The sequence below is a fragment of the Meles meles genome, chromosome 7, assembly GCF_922984935.1.
Source record: "Meles meles chromosome 7, mMelMel3.1 paternal haplotype, whole genome shotgun sequence".
Lineage (NCBI taxonomy): Eukaryota > Metazoa > Chordata > Mammalia > Carnivora > Mustelidae > Meles > Meles meles.
In genome coordinates this window covers 119,076,307-119,089,340 of record NC_060072.1, presented here as the reverse complement: position 1 = coordinate 119,089,340, position 13,034 = coordinate 119,076,307, and the positions used below count along the sequence as shown (strand labels likewise).

At 34.6% G+C, this 13,034-nt stretch overlaps 1 protein-coding gene across 1 annotated transcript in view; it reads right to left on the bottom strand.

Annotated features, from left to right (window-relative positions):
- KIF5B (kinesin family member 5B) overlaps positions 1-13,034 on the bottom strand; it is a 49,789-nt gene that overhangs the window by 5,029 nt on the left and 31,726 nt on the right. The window contains exons 15-25 of the mRNA XM_046011711.1: positions 11,496-11,639; positions 7,288-7,476; positions 6,591-6,708; positions 6,002-6,063; positions 5,791-5,900; positions 4,813-4,914; positions 3,716-3,776; positions 3,532-3,603; positions 3,255-3,359; positions 2,138-2,354; positions 1,472-1,621 (exon numbers count right to left, since the gene is read on the bottom strand). Of these exons, the coding sequence (XP_045867667.1) occupies positions 1,491-1,621; positions 2,138-2,354; positions 3,255-3,359; positions 3,532-3,603; positions 3,716-3,776; positions 4,813-4,914; positions 5,791-5,900; positions 6,002-6,063; positions 6,591-6,708; positions 7,288-7,476; positions 11,496-11,639 (1,311 nt within the window). The 3' untranslated portion in view covers positions 1,472-1,490. The remainder of the gene's footprint in view (positions 1-1,471; positions 1,622-2,137; positions 2,355-3,254; positions 3,360-3,531; positions 3,604-3,715; positions 3,777-4,812; positions 4,915-5,790; positions 5,901-6,001; positions 6,064-6,590; positions 6,709-7,287; positions 7,477-11,495; positions 11,640-13,034) is intronic.

Below are 13,034 nucleotides of genomic sequence, written 5' to 3'. Positions count from 1 at the left end.
CAGGCTCCCCACCCGAGCTACCCAGGTGTCCCTTAAAATTAATTTAAATATTCTAATATGCAAAGAAAGCACCAGAAAGATACAATGTATTGGATAGTATCTCTGGATAATATATATATATATCCTACTTTGCAGTAAGTCTTTATCCTCCTACCAGGAACAATCACTCATGTGATCAGAAACAGATTAAGACAAATCTGTTAGGAAAATCATTTGCAACAGATAAATAGAAAGGACAAAGAAATAACTTAAAAAAAAAAAAGAAAATATAAATGAACCAATAAATATACTAAAAAAATCCAAATTCTTATTTTTTTTTAAAGATTTTATTTGACAGACAGAGAGAGATCACAAATAGGCAGAGAGGCAGGCAGAAAGAGTAGGGAAGTAGGCTCCCTGCTGAGCAGAGGACCCTGAGATGGTGACCTGAGCCAAAGGCAGAGGTTTAACCCACTGAGCCACTCAGGCACCCCTAAAACAATCTGAGTTCTTAATAAATCAACAAGATGTTTATTTTGTACTATGAAAACAGAAGCTTAAAAACTATTAATATTCAGGGGCACCTGGGTGGCTCTGTTGGTTAAGCATCTGCCTTCGGCTCCAGTCATGATCCCATGGTTCTGGGATTGAGCCCCACATCCGGCTCCTTGCTCAGCCTGCTTCTCCTTCTCCTTCTGCCCCTTCCCACCACTCATGTGTGTGCACTCTCTCTCCCTCTCCCATTTCTCTCTTAAATAAATAAATAAAATCATTAAAAAAAAAACTATTAATATTTCATGCTGGCGAAGATGCAACAAAATGGACAGTATCCTGGGCTAAGATGCAATTTGGCCTAATCTTTCTGGCGAGCCATGTATTAAAATGTATTGAGAGCCTTAAAAAGGTTCACACGTTCTTGGGATGCCTGGGTGGCTCAGTGGGTTAAGCCTCAGCCTTCAGATCAGGTCTTGATCTCAGGGTCCTGGGATCAAGCCCTCCATTGGGCTCTCTGCTCAGCAGGGAGCCTGCTTCTCCCTCTCTCTCTGCCTGCCTCTCTGTCTACTTGTGATCTCTCTCACTGTCAAATAAATAAAATCTTAAAAAAAAAAAAAGTTCACACTTCCTTGTAATTCCACTTCTGGGAATCTTCTGAAAATAATCTAAAAGGTGAGGGGACACAAAAAGGTATTTCACACTTGAAATTTTCCAAATAGAAATTTCCATATATGAAATTTGAAATATGAGACATTTGAAAATATAGAAAAATATCAACTTATTTAAATGTCCAATAAAAGGGAATAGTTATAAACCATGGTATATCCATTAGACAGAATATAAGAGCTTTTAAAAATAATCCAGTATCTTAGTATCTTACACATTAAAAAAAAAAACCCAACTAGTATGAAAATACAAAAAAAGTAGTATTTAATAATCAATGGCTGAACATTTCCATTTAGAGCTATAATTTAAAAGCCAGATTTAAACTACACACCTGTAGTAATGTGTAAAGATTACACTTGTTTGCCTCCTCCACCTCGAACTGCTACTGGCTGGCTGTTCTGAACAAATGCACCTCCTCCACGAATTGCACTTGGATGAGTTGGAGAAGCTGCTGGATGTTGCCCGGGACGAATAGGCTTAGCTAATATGAAAAAGAAGAACTGACTTTAGAATAACATCTTACATGACTGTAGTGACAGTTTAGGTCTCTTCTCTTCATTCACAATTCCCAAATGTGGTTTTTCTTTCCCATTCTGTTCCTCAGAAAATTTTCTTTTTGGTTATAAACTTTTCACCAGGACCTATATAGTCCCCAGCCTCTTAAAAACCTTATTCCTATATGAATGATTACTCTAAAATATGTAATATTATTACCGACAACTTATTTTCTTGCAAGTCTCTCTTTGCTTTAGGAATGCTCTCTATATAGTTTCACTTCTTCTGACCACTCTTGCATGCCCATCTAGTTCTTATTTATTTTCTTGTCCTGTGAATGTAGCTATCCCTCAATCTGCTCTTCATGCCCAACAATGCCACTCTTTGGTAAATTAGAAATACAAATACCTCCATGACACATAATCAATCAGATTATGTTTTCAAGTAAATAAAAACATTCAAAGCAAGCAAAGTTTAAAAGGTTTTAATGTGTTCTACTAACCAATTTGTGCAGAATGTCCTCTTCTGGCCATATTCTTTGACCTGACGGCTTCCTTTATACGATCTACTTCTTGCTGATAGCGTTTGCGATCACGAGATGCATTTTCTTTGGCTTCTTTCAGTGCTGATTCCAAAGCTTTCACTCTTTCGGCTGTAGCTCTAAGTCGCTTTTCCAACTTAGGAAGTTCACAGCGAAGATCTGCATTATCACGTACCAACTACGGGTACATAAAGAAAATAAGTAGTTTAGCTTTAACAAGATGATTTGAGAAAATACAAACATTTCATAATTTCTCTTTAGAAAAAAAAAGTAAAACTACATTTTATATTAACATTTTCCATTTAGCTAATTTAACTTAGGCAGCAACATGAAAAGAATACATACATCCATGCATATCATCTATATATGCATTTCTCACAGATATAATTTCACTCAATTTGGGGGGGGGCAAGGGGAAATTATTCTGTCTCCTCACTAGGCAATGACAATAAGGTGTAACAGTGTTAGGCCTCTTCAATAAGGTACTAATCTGGTAAATACCATTTTAAGTGTTAAAATAAGTGTGGAAAGCAAAACGGCTAAAATTCCCTTTACTCTAGTACAAACATCACACTTATATGAACAAAGATGTGCAATTACGTATGCTAAGAAACTTTAAAAATAATTAAATCACATACCAAGCCACAAAAAAGCAAAACAACAAAAACAAAGACCCACACGATAAGCACAATTTTAAAAAAAAATGAACTGCCTCATTATTTCATATAGTTCACACTCTGGGGCATTAAATGACAGACAAATAATATTATATTTTAACTGTAAAGTCCTATCTACTAAAGATTTAAAAATTATCATGAATAAGTGCGAAAAACTGACATGCCTGAAATCCTAGAAAATAAATATTACCCATTTTCATTGGCCTCTTGATAGTAGGGTTGTTAAAAACATTAACTTCCCTAAAAATTGCTAGTGATTTATTTATATAATTGCTAGATAAAGCAAAAGAACAGCTCAGGGCATGAAAATTCCTTAGGCGTTGGAAATACTCAAACACTTGCCATTCCTCAATTTTTTTCTTATAATTTTGCAGTTACCTACAAAATAGATTCTTTGTTACCTGTTTGTGCACTTTAGTGAGTTGTTCAAGGTTATTTTCAAGAAAGGAGATCTTTTGCTTTTGAGCAGCACTGCCTCCAGTGTCATCAGAATCGATCTCGGCACTCTAAGAAAAGAAGGTCAATGAATACTATGAAAACATTAAAAGTTAAAAAGTTCTAACCCTAACTATGCAAAAACTGTTATGAAAATGTAAAACTACCTCACTTACAGATATAAATAATTAGACATAGTAAGCACCATTTATATAAATACCCACCTCAGTATTATCTTATTACCTTTTTAACTCTGGTGGCCAGGTCCTGAACAAAGAGTTTCCGCAGGTTGTGTAAAGTCTGAAGTTCTTTTGCCTTGAGTTAAGAACAGCAATGTTTTTGGAATTTGGTCTTTAAATATTTAGTATAACCAGGGGGAAACCCATTAAACATCCCACCGTCTTATTTATTTTCGAGCTTTTCTTACCACTGTCTCTTCCAAACCCTTCAAATCTTGTCTTGCTTGTTCTCGTCTATCTTGCATGACTCTAAACAGCAGAATATACATATTTTCAACTCTGATTCCATGAAGTTAGTTTTATTTTTAAATAAATTTTACATGCCTTACAATCTCCTTCTAAATCTATAGTTTATTAGGAAAAAAAAACTACTACTACAGCAGTGTAGAGATGAAATAAAATGTAGCAGAATTCAAAGAATTAGGAAGGAATGGTTCTTATATTTTAGAATATACCACATAGAACACACTAATTACTATTTATCCAAAATAATTCTGATTAAACTGGGAATTATAAATTATTGAAGACTAAAACATTTTATGTATTTCATACTAAAATTATTCTAAACAGAACCATGGTTGAGATTCGGCAGTTTGTGTAACACCAACTCTGAAAGCTGGTCCTGACATGTGACGGTACTAATAAGAGCAGTTCCATTTATAAATCATCTGTCATAAATTCAAGAAGTGAGAAGTTATAGTCATGAGTTTTCTACCTGCGGAGATTCTAGAAAACTGAGTACTGAGTATACTCTCAGTACACCAGGTAAAGTAAATGAGGGACACTTCTTTTTAAATTTCACAGAAGGCTTTTGTGGCAGATCCTGAAATCTTCTAAATGACTTAATGATATTTAAGGTGTATTTTTATAATAAAATCCTGACAGAAGTCTGAGCCTGCCATCAGTGAAGAATATAGGACCTTGCAAATTTTAAGGTATATATTAAAACTCAGAAGGTTTAAGAAAAATATCCTTTAGCCGATAAAAACTTAAAAATGTGTCCACTGGATATATCCAAGAGCAATGCCTACAGTCCTCTAATTTACTTTTGATTTTGTTTTTTTTTTTTAAGATTTTATTTATTTACTTATTTGAGAGAGAGAGATAGTGAGAGGAGAGAGAAAGCATGCGAGAGCAAGTAGCAGACTCCTGGCTGAGCAGAGGGAGCCTGGCACAGGGCTCAAGCACAGTAACGACTTAAGATGAAGACAGACACTTAACTGACTGAACCAATCACATATCCCCTGTTGTTAGTTTTTAAATTTGAATTAAAACATTTACTCACGTAAGTTCATGTAGTTTTCTGCTCTTTTCCTGATCTGTAGCTTTCAACTTCTCATGCTCTACTCTTAGACGTTCCTGTTCTAACATCATTTTCTGGTTTTGGCTGACAAAAGAAAAAACGTAGCACAATATCAATATCAAAAAAACAGTATCAATTTTCTGAATGGCACCATTAAAATTCTCTCAAATTCTTAAATTCCATCATTTCGCTACTGAAATACTCAAGACCACCTGTTATCCTGTCCCCCACAGGGGAAGGAAGAGGACCTGGCTACTTTCAGTCATGAAATATTTCTCATATTTTGGTTTAAAGCTATGAATCTCATTCTGTATTTATCATTAAGGCATTAACATTAAGACCCACATATCAAAATTTGTCATTTTTTGTTACTCTCCTCTGGTTCCTATTCAAATCATGATTTAGTTGCAGACCTCCAATTTTGATAAATTCTAGGCTATGTATACATACAGCTATGGAAACAGAGAAAATGAAAAACCAAGAATACAATTATTTTTTTTAAAAGTTCTTGAATTAAAATAAAATAAAAACTTAAAAAAAAAAAACCCAACCTTCTAAAATCCACATTTCCAAAAGTTTTTCTCTGTTAGGAAATTTTTAAGAAGGAAGTTAATTTTTAAAATTCTTTTTTCTTTTTTAAGATTTTATTTATTTGAGAGGGAGAATGAGAGGAAGAAGCAGACTCCCCACTGAGCAGGGAGCCTTGACATGGGGCTCAATCCCACAACCCTGGGATCATGACCTGAGTCAAACTGAGCCAACCAGGTATACAATTTTTAAAAATTTCACCCGGAACTTAGAAGATATGCTCTTAACTAAAAAGATTCTTTACGTGCAAGGCAAAACGAAAATTTTCAATGAAAAATGGAGACTTCTGAAAAGATATTATTTCCTCTTGCTAAACAGTCAATCTTTCTGAGTTAGCTTCTACTATCTCAGAGGGAAGAAAAGTATACTTACTCTTGAAGATCAGTGATGAGTTTTTCTTTTGCCTCAACTTCATCTCTCAAACTACTAATCTGTTTTTGATGTGTTTCTCTGTGGCTTTGGATCTGCTGTTCAACTGCTTGCTGAAGTTATTAGGAGAAAAGGATTTAAATCAGATTAATCAAGATTAAGAATAAGAACAGTGGATTAAAGTAATTAGAATCCAACGTTACAGCAAACTTGCCTTAACTTCATTTGCAGTCTGAACCTTATTTAAGTGCTCCTTTTCCATCTCATGTACTTTCTCTGTTTGGGTAGAGAGAAAACAGGGAAGAAATAAGCCTTAAAATTCTTCCTATAAACCAAGGAGCCAAAGGTTTTATCAAGGATCTGTTGCTTGGCAGTACCTGACTTTAAATTATCTAAATGCTACATAGTAAATCTTGCTCTCCGGCCTCAGAACATGTTTACTAATAATATAGTTATATCCTTTATGTTGATATTATAGTTTATTTTCTTTGCCTAATCCTGGAACAGATGGGTTAGGGCATGATAGGGGCTAAGATAGCTTTCTCTATCCCCTGTGTTAAGATTTATACACCGCCCCATCCCCCGCCACACACACCCCTCATAACTTTGTGGGAAATTCCTAGATTGGCCACTTCCATATTCAAACACAATTTTAAAAATAGGTTTCAAAACCATTTTAAAATATATTATTTCTGTTCTAAGTTATCCATATTCCCACTATTTTCAGTGTAAATTTAATTTACTACAGTTAATACTAAAGAAAGAATATACGTAGAACTCATAAAAAAGTCAAAAGTTAATACCTTGTGCTCGAAGCTGGACTAGTTCTTCACTGAGGGAATCCACCGATTCCTCTAGCTGTCTTTTCTTTTGCTCCACGTTTTGAAGGTATTCAGTCAATGATTTAATTTTGGCTTCATGCTTTTGGGAAAAATATACTGATATGAAGTGCCAAAAAATAAAATCTCATGCACACATTTTGTTCTTAGGGATAATCTGAAAGTTAGCAGGTTTTCTCTGTATATCTAAACATGTAATATTACAATGATAATTTAATTAAGGAAATGGTCCCCTGTATAGCTTACAACACTTGCAAACTATGGTACTGAAGGCTGAAATATGCGATATCCTTACTAGTATCTCTAACATTACTCTCTTTTTCCCTACTTCTACAACTCCTATCTTGGTGAATGGCCTCATCCATTCAGTTGCCAAAGCCAGAAAACTGGTTCTGCAGTTGTCTACCCCAGAATTCTTTTAGATTTTTCAAAAGCCACATCAGTCACATTTTCTAGCAAACTTCTATATATAACATATACATGTCACTAAATATAACCCAGTTAAATTCACTCATATACTGCAGTGAACATAGGAAAAACCAATTGACCTTTTTATTGTTACCCAAAATAACCCATAGGTCATTTTCCTTAAAATTTTTATAATCAATAAAATGTATACATAGCTGTTCAAAGTGAAGAAACTTTGTTCTGTTATACATACTTGAGAGATACGAAGCTGGCATGCTGCTAATTCCTTTTCATTTTCTTCCATTTTTTTGTTGCTCTCAGTTTGTGTGCTTTCTAACTGTTTGCAGCGTTTAACCATTGTTTTTACTTCTGACTTCATTTTGCTAATGTACAGCCTTGCAACAGTGAACTCTTCATCTATCATGCCAGTTCCTTCAGGCTGCTGTAAGAAAAAAATAAAATAAAAAATTAAAAACAAAAATGTCCAGTTTGTGGTTACCTAATTAGACTCCAAAATCTTTTAACAAAATAAGTATTACCCAATATTCATAAAAAGTATAGAGCTTTTCTTTCATTAAATATTGTTTTTAATAAAGGGCAAGTAAACTTAGCTTAATTTCTACTTTCCTTGTTTTCTAAAACTTAATGTTAATACATGCTTACAAAGGAAAACAAATGCAACCTAAAAACAAACTGAAGACACTGCCTCTTTCAATTTTTAGATTTCCTCTTCATTGATAATCATATGTAAGCCCAGTATAAAACTTAGTAATGATGTTTAGGGACAGAGACAGGATGACTTTTAATTTCAATAAAGAAGAACCGTGGTGACTGTACATTCCCTAAGTTTCATTAAAAATTTCAGTACAGTATTCAGTGTCAAAATTAAGTGGAGTTTGAGAAGAAATAAGACTGCCTTTGTTTGCAGAGGATAGGATTGTTTAAAAAACAACAACGTTAAAAAAAAAAAAAAAAACAAACAACGTCTAGAAATAGTAAGCCATTATAGTTAATATTGCAGAATACAAGATTAACTTACGAAAGTCACATTCTTATACCAGCAATGAAGAAAGGAATGTGAAATTAAAAACAGTGGCACAGACATTAGAATGAAAAGAAAAAAGTAATACTTAGGCATAGATGTAACATAGCAAGTATAAAATCAGTATGACAAATCAATGAAGAACTAAACAAAATGGGAGATAATCCATATTCATGGATAGAAAGACTCAATATTAAGATGTCAGTTCTTCCCAACTTGATCTATGGATTTAACATAATCTTAATAACAATCCCTGCAAGTTTATCAACAGACACTAAAGTTTAAACGGAAAGGCAAAAAACCTGAATAGCCAAACACTACTAAAGAACAAAGTCAGAGGATTGATACTACTCAACTTCAAGACTTACTATAAAGCTAGAGTAATCAAGATGGTGTGGGACTGGCAAAATAACAGATGGTAATTGGAACAGAATAGAGCCCAGGAACAGACACACACAAATATGGTCATTTGATCTCTGACAAAGGGGCAAAGGCAATTCAGTGGACAAAGGACAGTTTTTTCAATGAGCTGTCACAGAAAAACTATCAATCCAGACATAAAATAACAAAGCTTGACAGACCTTATACCTTACAGAAGAAAGAAAACTCCAAATGGATCATAGACCTAAATGTAAATTACATAAAACCAAAAATCTCTAAAACAGGAGAAAATCTACATGACCTTGGGTTTGGACATAAGTTTTAGATACAATGCCAAAAACTCAATCCTGAAAGAAAAAATCTGTAAGCTAAACTTTATTAAAATTAAAAACTTCTGCTCTGTAAAAGACACTGTTAAGAGAATGAAAAGATAAGCCACAGATTGGGAGGAATATGTGCAAAACACTTACCTATAAAGGACTGCTACCCAAAACATACAGAGATCTCTTTAAAACTCAAGATAAGAAAACAAACAATCCCACTGCAAATTAAAACAATAAGATAACACTATACATCTCAAACCAAAAAACTGATGACATCAAATCCTTGTCAGCATGTGAAGTAACAAGAGTGCTCATTCACTGCTGACTGGAATACAAAATGCTACAGCCACTTTGGGGGTTTCTTATAAAGCCAACTCTTAACATATGTTCTAGCAATTACGCTCCTAGCTATTTTTATCCCAACTGAATTGAAAAGTTATGTCCACAGGAAAATTTGCATACGAATGTTTATAGCAGCTTTATGTGTAACTGCCAAAGACCTCAAGTAACCAAGATGGCCCTTGATAGAGGAATGGATAAACTGGTATATCCACATAGTGGAGTATCTGGTGATAAAAGAAATGAGCTATCAAGCCATGAAATAACTTAACTGCATGTTGCTAAGAAAAGCCAGTTGAAAATGAAAAATACTGTATGATTCCAACTATATGGTATTTTGAAAAAGGCAAAACTATACTGAAAAGATCACACTGGCTGTTGTTCAGGGGAGAGGGGTTAATAGGGCAAAAAGCACAAGAGATTTGTAAAGGAGGTAAAACTGTTCTATATATATAACTATACTGTAATGGTGGTTCTGTATCATGCATCTGTCAAAATCCATTAACCGTACGACGCAAAGAGTGAATCATAATGTAAAAACCACAAAGTTAATAAAGCTCAAGCAATGCTTAATGATCATGTTAAGAGAAAAAGAATTACATAAAAATGACAAAAAATACTGAGAATCCATTTTTTTTTTAAGAACCTATTTGCAAGGCTGACTTGGATCAAAATGCTATAATGGTATAGTGAAAAAAACAGTCTAGGGGGGTGCCTGGGTGGCTCAGTGGTTTAAGCTGCTGCCTTCAGCTCGGGTCATGGTCTCAGAGTCCTGGGATCGAGTCCCATATAGGGCTCTCTGCTCAGCAGGGAGCCTGCTTCCCTCTCACTCTCTCTGTCTGCCTCTCTGCCTACTTATGATCTCTCTCTGTCAAATAAATAAATAAAATCTTTAAAAAAAAAAAAACAAAAAAAAACCAGTCTAGGGAGTCAAGGAAACTGTATTTTATCAATGGCACTGCTACCGAAAATAAACAATTCCTTCTCTTTTCTCTTTACCACTTTTTCACTTAAATTAAGACTTAGTTGAACATAAAATGGAAAGACTTTTCTAAAAAGAACCTCTGGGGCGCATCAGTGGTTCAGAAAGCTAAACATCTGCCTTTGGTTGAGGTCATATCCCTGGTTCTGGGAATGAGCCCCTTGTCAGGCTCCTGGCTCAGCGGGGAGCCTGCTTCTCCCCTTTGCCCTGCTCATTCTCTCTGTCCCTCAAATGAAATAAAATCTTAAAAAAATAAAATAAAAAAATAAAAAGAAGACACAAATCTATAGAACAAATTTTGAACACCTATCTCATGTTTAATGATATGAAGTAAATTTACTTTTCCATCCCCGAGGAGTCCCATATAGCTCTATCACATTAGTTCACCCTCAATGTTCAGATGGAACATTCTGGAGAGAAGAAAGAGTACGTCAAGTCACCCAGTATTTACCATTTTTCTTTTGTCTCAACGGCATGAGACAACATTAAAAAATGATGTATTAGGAGACGAATCCTTGTCTCCATCAACACACAGCAGCTTTAAATAACAACTAACATTAGTAACGTGTACTCCATATTGGAAACTTTTATTTCATTTTCAAATCTTGTTAAACTGGGCATCTTATTCTTAGTAGGCTGTCACAATAAACCCTAGCGTAAGTTTGTTCTTTGTTACTAATTAAACTTTAATCCAGAAGAAAAAGTCCAAACAAATACCTACTGCAACATACAAATCTTTCATATTATATACATGTGTTTGCAGTTAAGAGTTTTAGTTTGCTTTTTTTGCTCTAAGTTTAAAAATTTACTAGGTCACTAATCTTTTCTTCTTATCACATGCCTAGTGCTAACATAACCAATGTTAGTACCCTAAAAAAGATTAGAAAGAATAAAAGGCATATAGGTACTGCAACATTTTGATTACTAGTAACTCTGAAGTTCAAGGTATTATTCTCTCTACTGTCACATGTCTGAAATTTTTCATAGTAGAACTTTAAAATTAGTAGTGCTCATCTTTTTTATCTTTTCAAACATTTAAAAGCAACCACAGGCCAATTCATTTACAAATTAACTCCCTGAGCTAATCTTCACTGTTGCCCCAGTTACACACTTTGATGTACAGTAATTTAACATAATCTCTAAACGAAAAATCTTTACATGGTAGAGAAAAGAACCAAACATGGGATCCAAATAAATGATACTGCTTTTGAGCATCTCTTACTCTCTTCCTCTTTCCTCACCTATTTAAAATGAAATTAATACCTACATCTACCACACATTGTTATTTTGAATAAGATAATGGGTATGAAAAGAACCTTGTAAAAGTTAAGCAGTAAACAGAAGTATGAGTTCTCTACTGATAACCATACTTAGTATTTGGTTAGTATACTTACCTTTACGTCATTATTTCCTACAGCAATTCCGATTTCTGCAAGGTCTTTTAGTAAAGATGCCATCATCTCAGCAGCTCGTTTCTTCTGGTGGTTGGTCATTTCCTTAAGTTTCTGAAGTTCAGCATCTATACTTGCTAAGGTTGCCTAACAGAACCCAAGACAAAAGGCACAGTTAAACCTAGTAAGTGAAAGATTACTTCAAATATTGACAGGTATTTCAGTTCACCCAGGACTCACAAAAGCATTATTTTCTACTTTCAATTTTTTGAACTAACTGATCTACTGAGTTCTGGGATAGCTCCCAGTTTAAACTTAGAAAATATTTTAGACCTAACAGACTTTATAAAGTAGCCAGATTATGCTCTTTGAAAACCAGATAGTTTGTACCATTTCACTATATATATTTTTTAAGATTTTATTTATTTATTTGAGAATGAAAGAGCAGAACACAGGAAGGGGGAGCGGCTGAAGCAGAGGGAGGAACCCAACATGGGGCTCCACCCCAGAGCTGAAGGCAGTCGCCCAACCAACCGAGCCACCCAAGCATCCCCCCATTTCACTAATTTTTGAGACTGGGTTATGTTTTCTACCTAGAAGTGAGAAACTTCCAAAATAATTAGATTGAATTTTCTTTTATTACCATAGTATGTCTTATCTTTGAAAACAGAGTCTGAGCAAAATAATGTTAGAATAGTACTGAACTTTCTAGATGGTTTGTATGTTTTTATCTATTTTCTATATACATAGTCACTGGAAAAGTCCACTTGATAATTACTGCTTCTTTGATACTATGACATAAGCAAATATCTAGGAGATAGTGATGAAGCAGCATTACTGAATTTAATTAAGTTTAAAATAACAGCTGCTTTAGCAGCAACAAAGTCACCATAATTTTGAAAAGTCCAACCCAATTTGGCCACATTAAAACTAATCATTATACCACATGTCAGATAGTAAAAGTCAGTAAGTTGAATTAAAAACTGCAGTGCTTGGGGTGCCTGGGTGGCTCAGTGGGTTAAAGCCTCTGCCTTTGGCTCAGGTCATGATCCCAGCGTCCTGGGATCGAGCCTGCATTGGGCTCTCTGCTCAGTGGGGAGCCTGCTTCCTCCTCTTTCTCTCTGCCTGCCTCTCTGCCTACTTGTGATCTCTATCTGTGAAATAAATAAATAAGATCTTTTTTAAAAAATGCAGTTGCTTTTAATAAAGATGCCACTATTTCGGTTTGTTGTTTCTTCCGGACATTTCCCTAAGTTTCTGAGTACCAGTAGTGTGCCCACCCAGTTTAATCTAAAATACCAGGCATATCTTAAGTCTCATAAGGTAGCGAGAATTAATATCTAAATCACCAGATACTTTCTCTAACAAATGAGTAGCAATGTTGTACACATATAAAAAGATACAGAACACTGTAAGATTTCTAACTTCTACTACAATGTAGTGCTGACAGATTCAGCTTTGTAACTGAGACACAGACAGAACTGTCATAAAGACTGAAATTGGTGACTGAAGACCAACTTACAGCTTAGAGTTGTAAGAAAT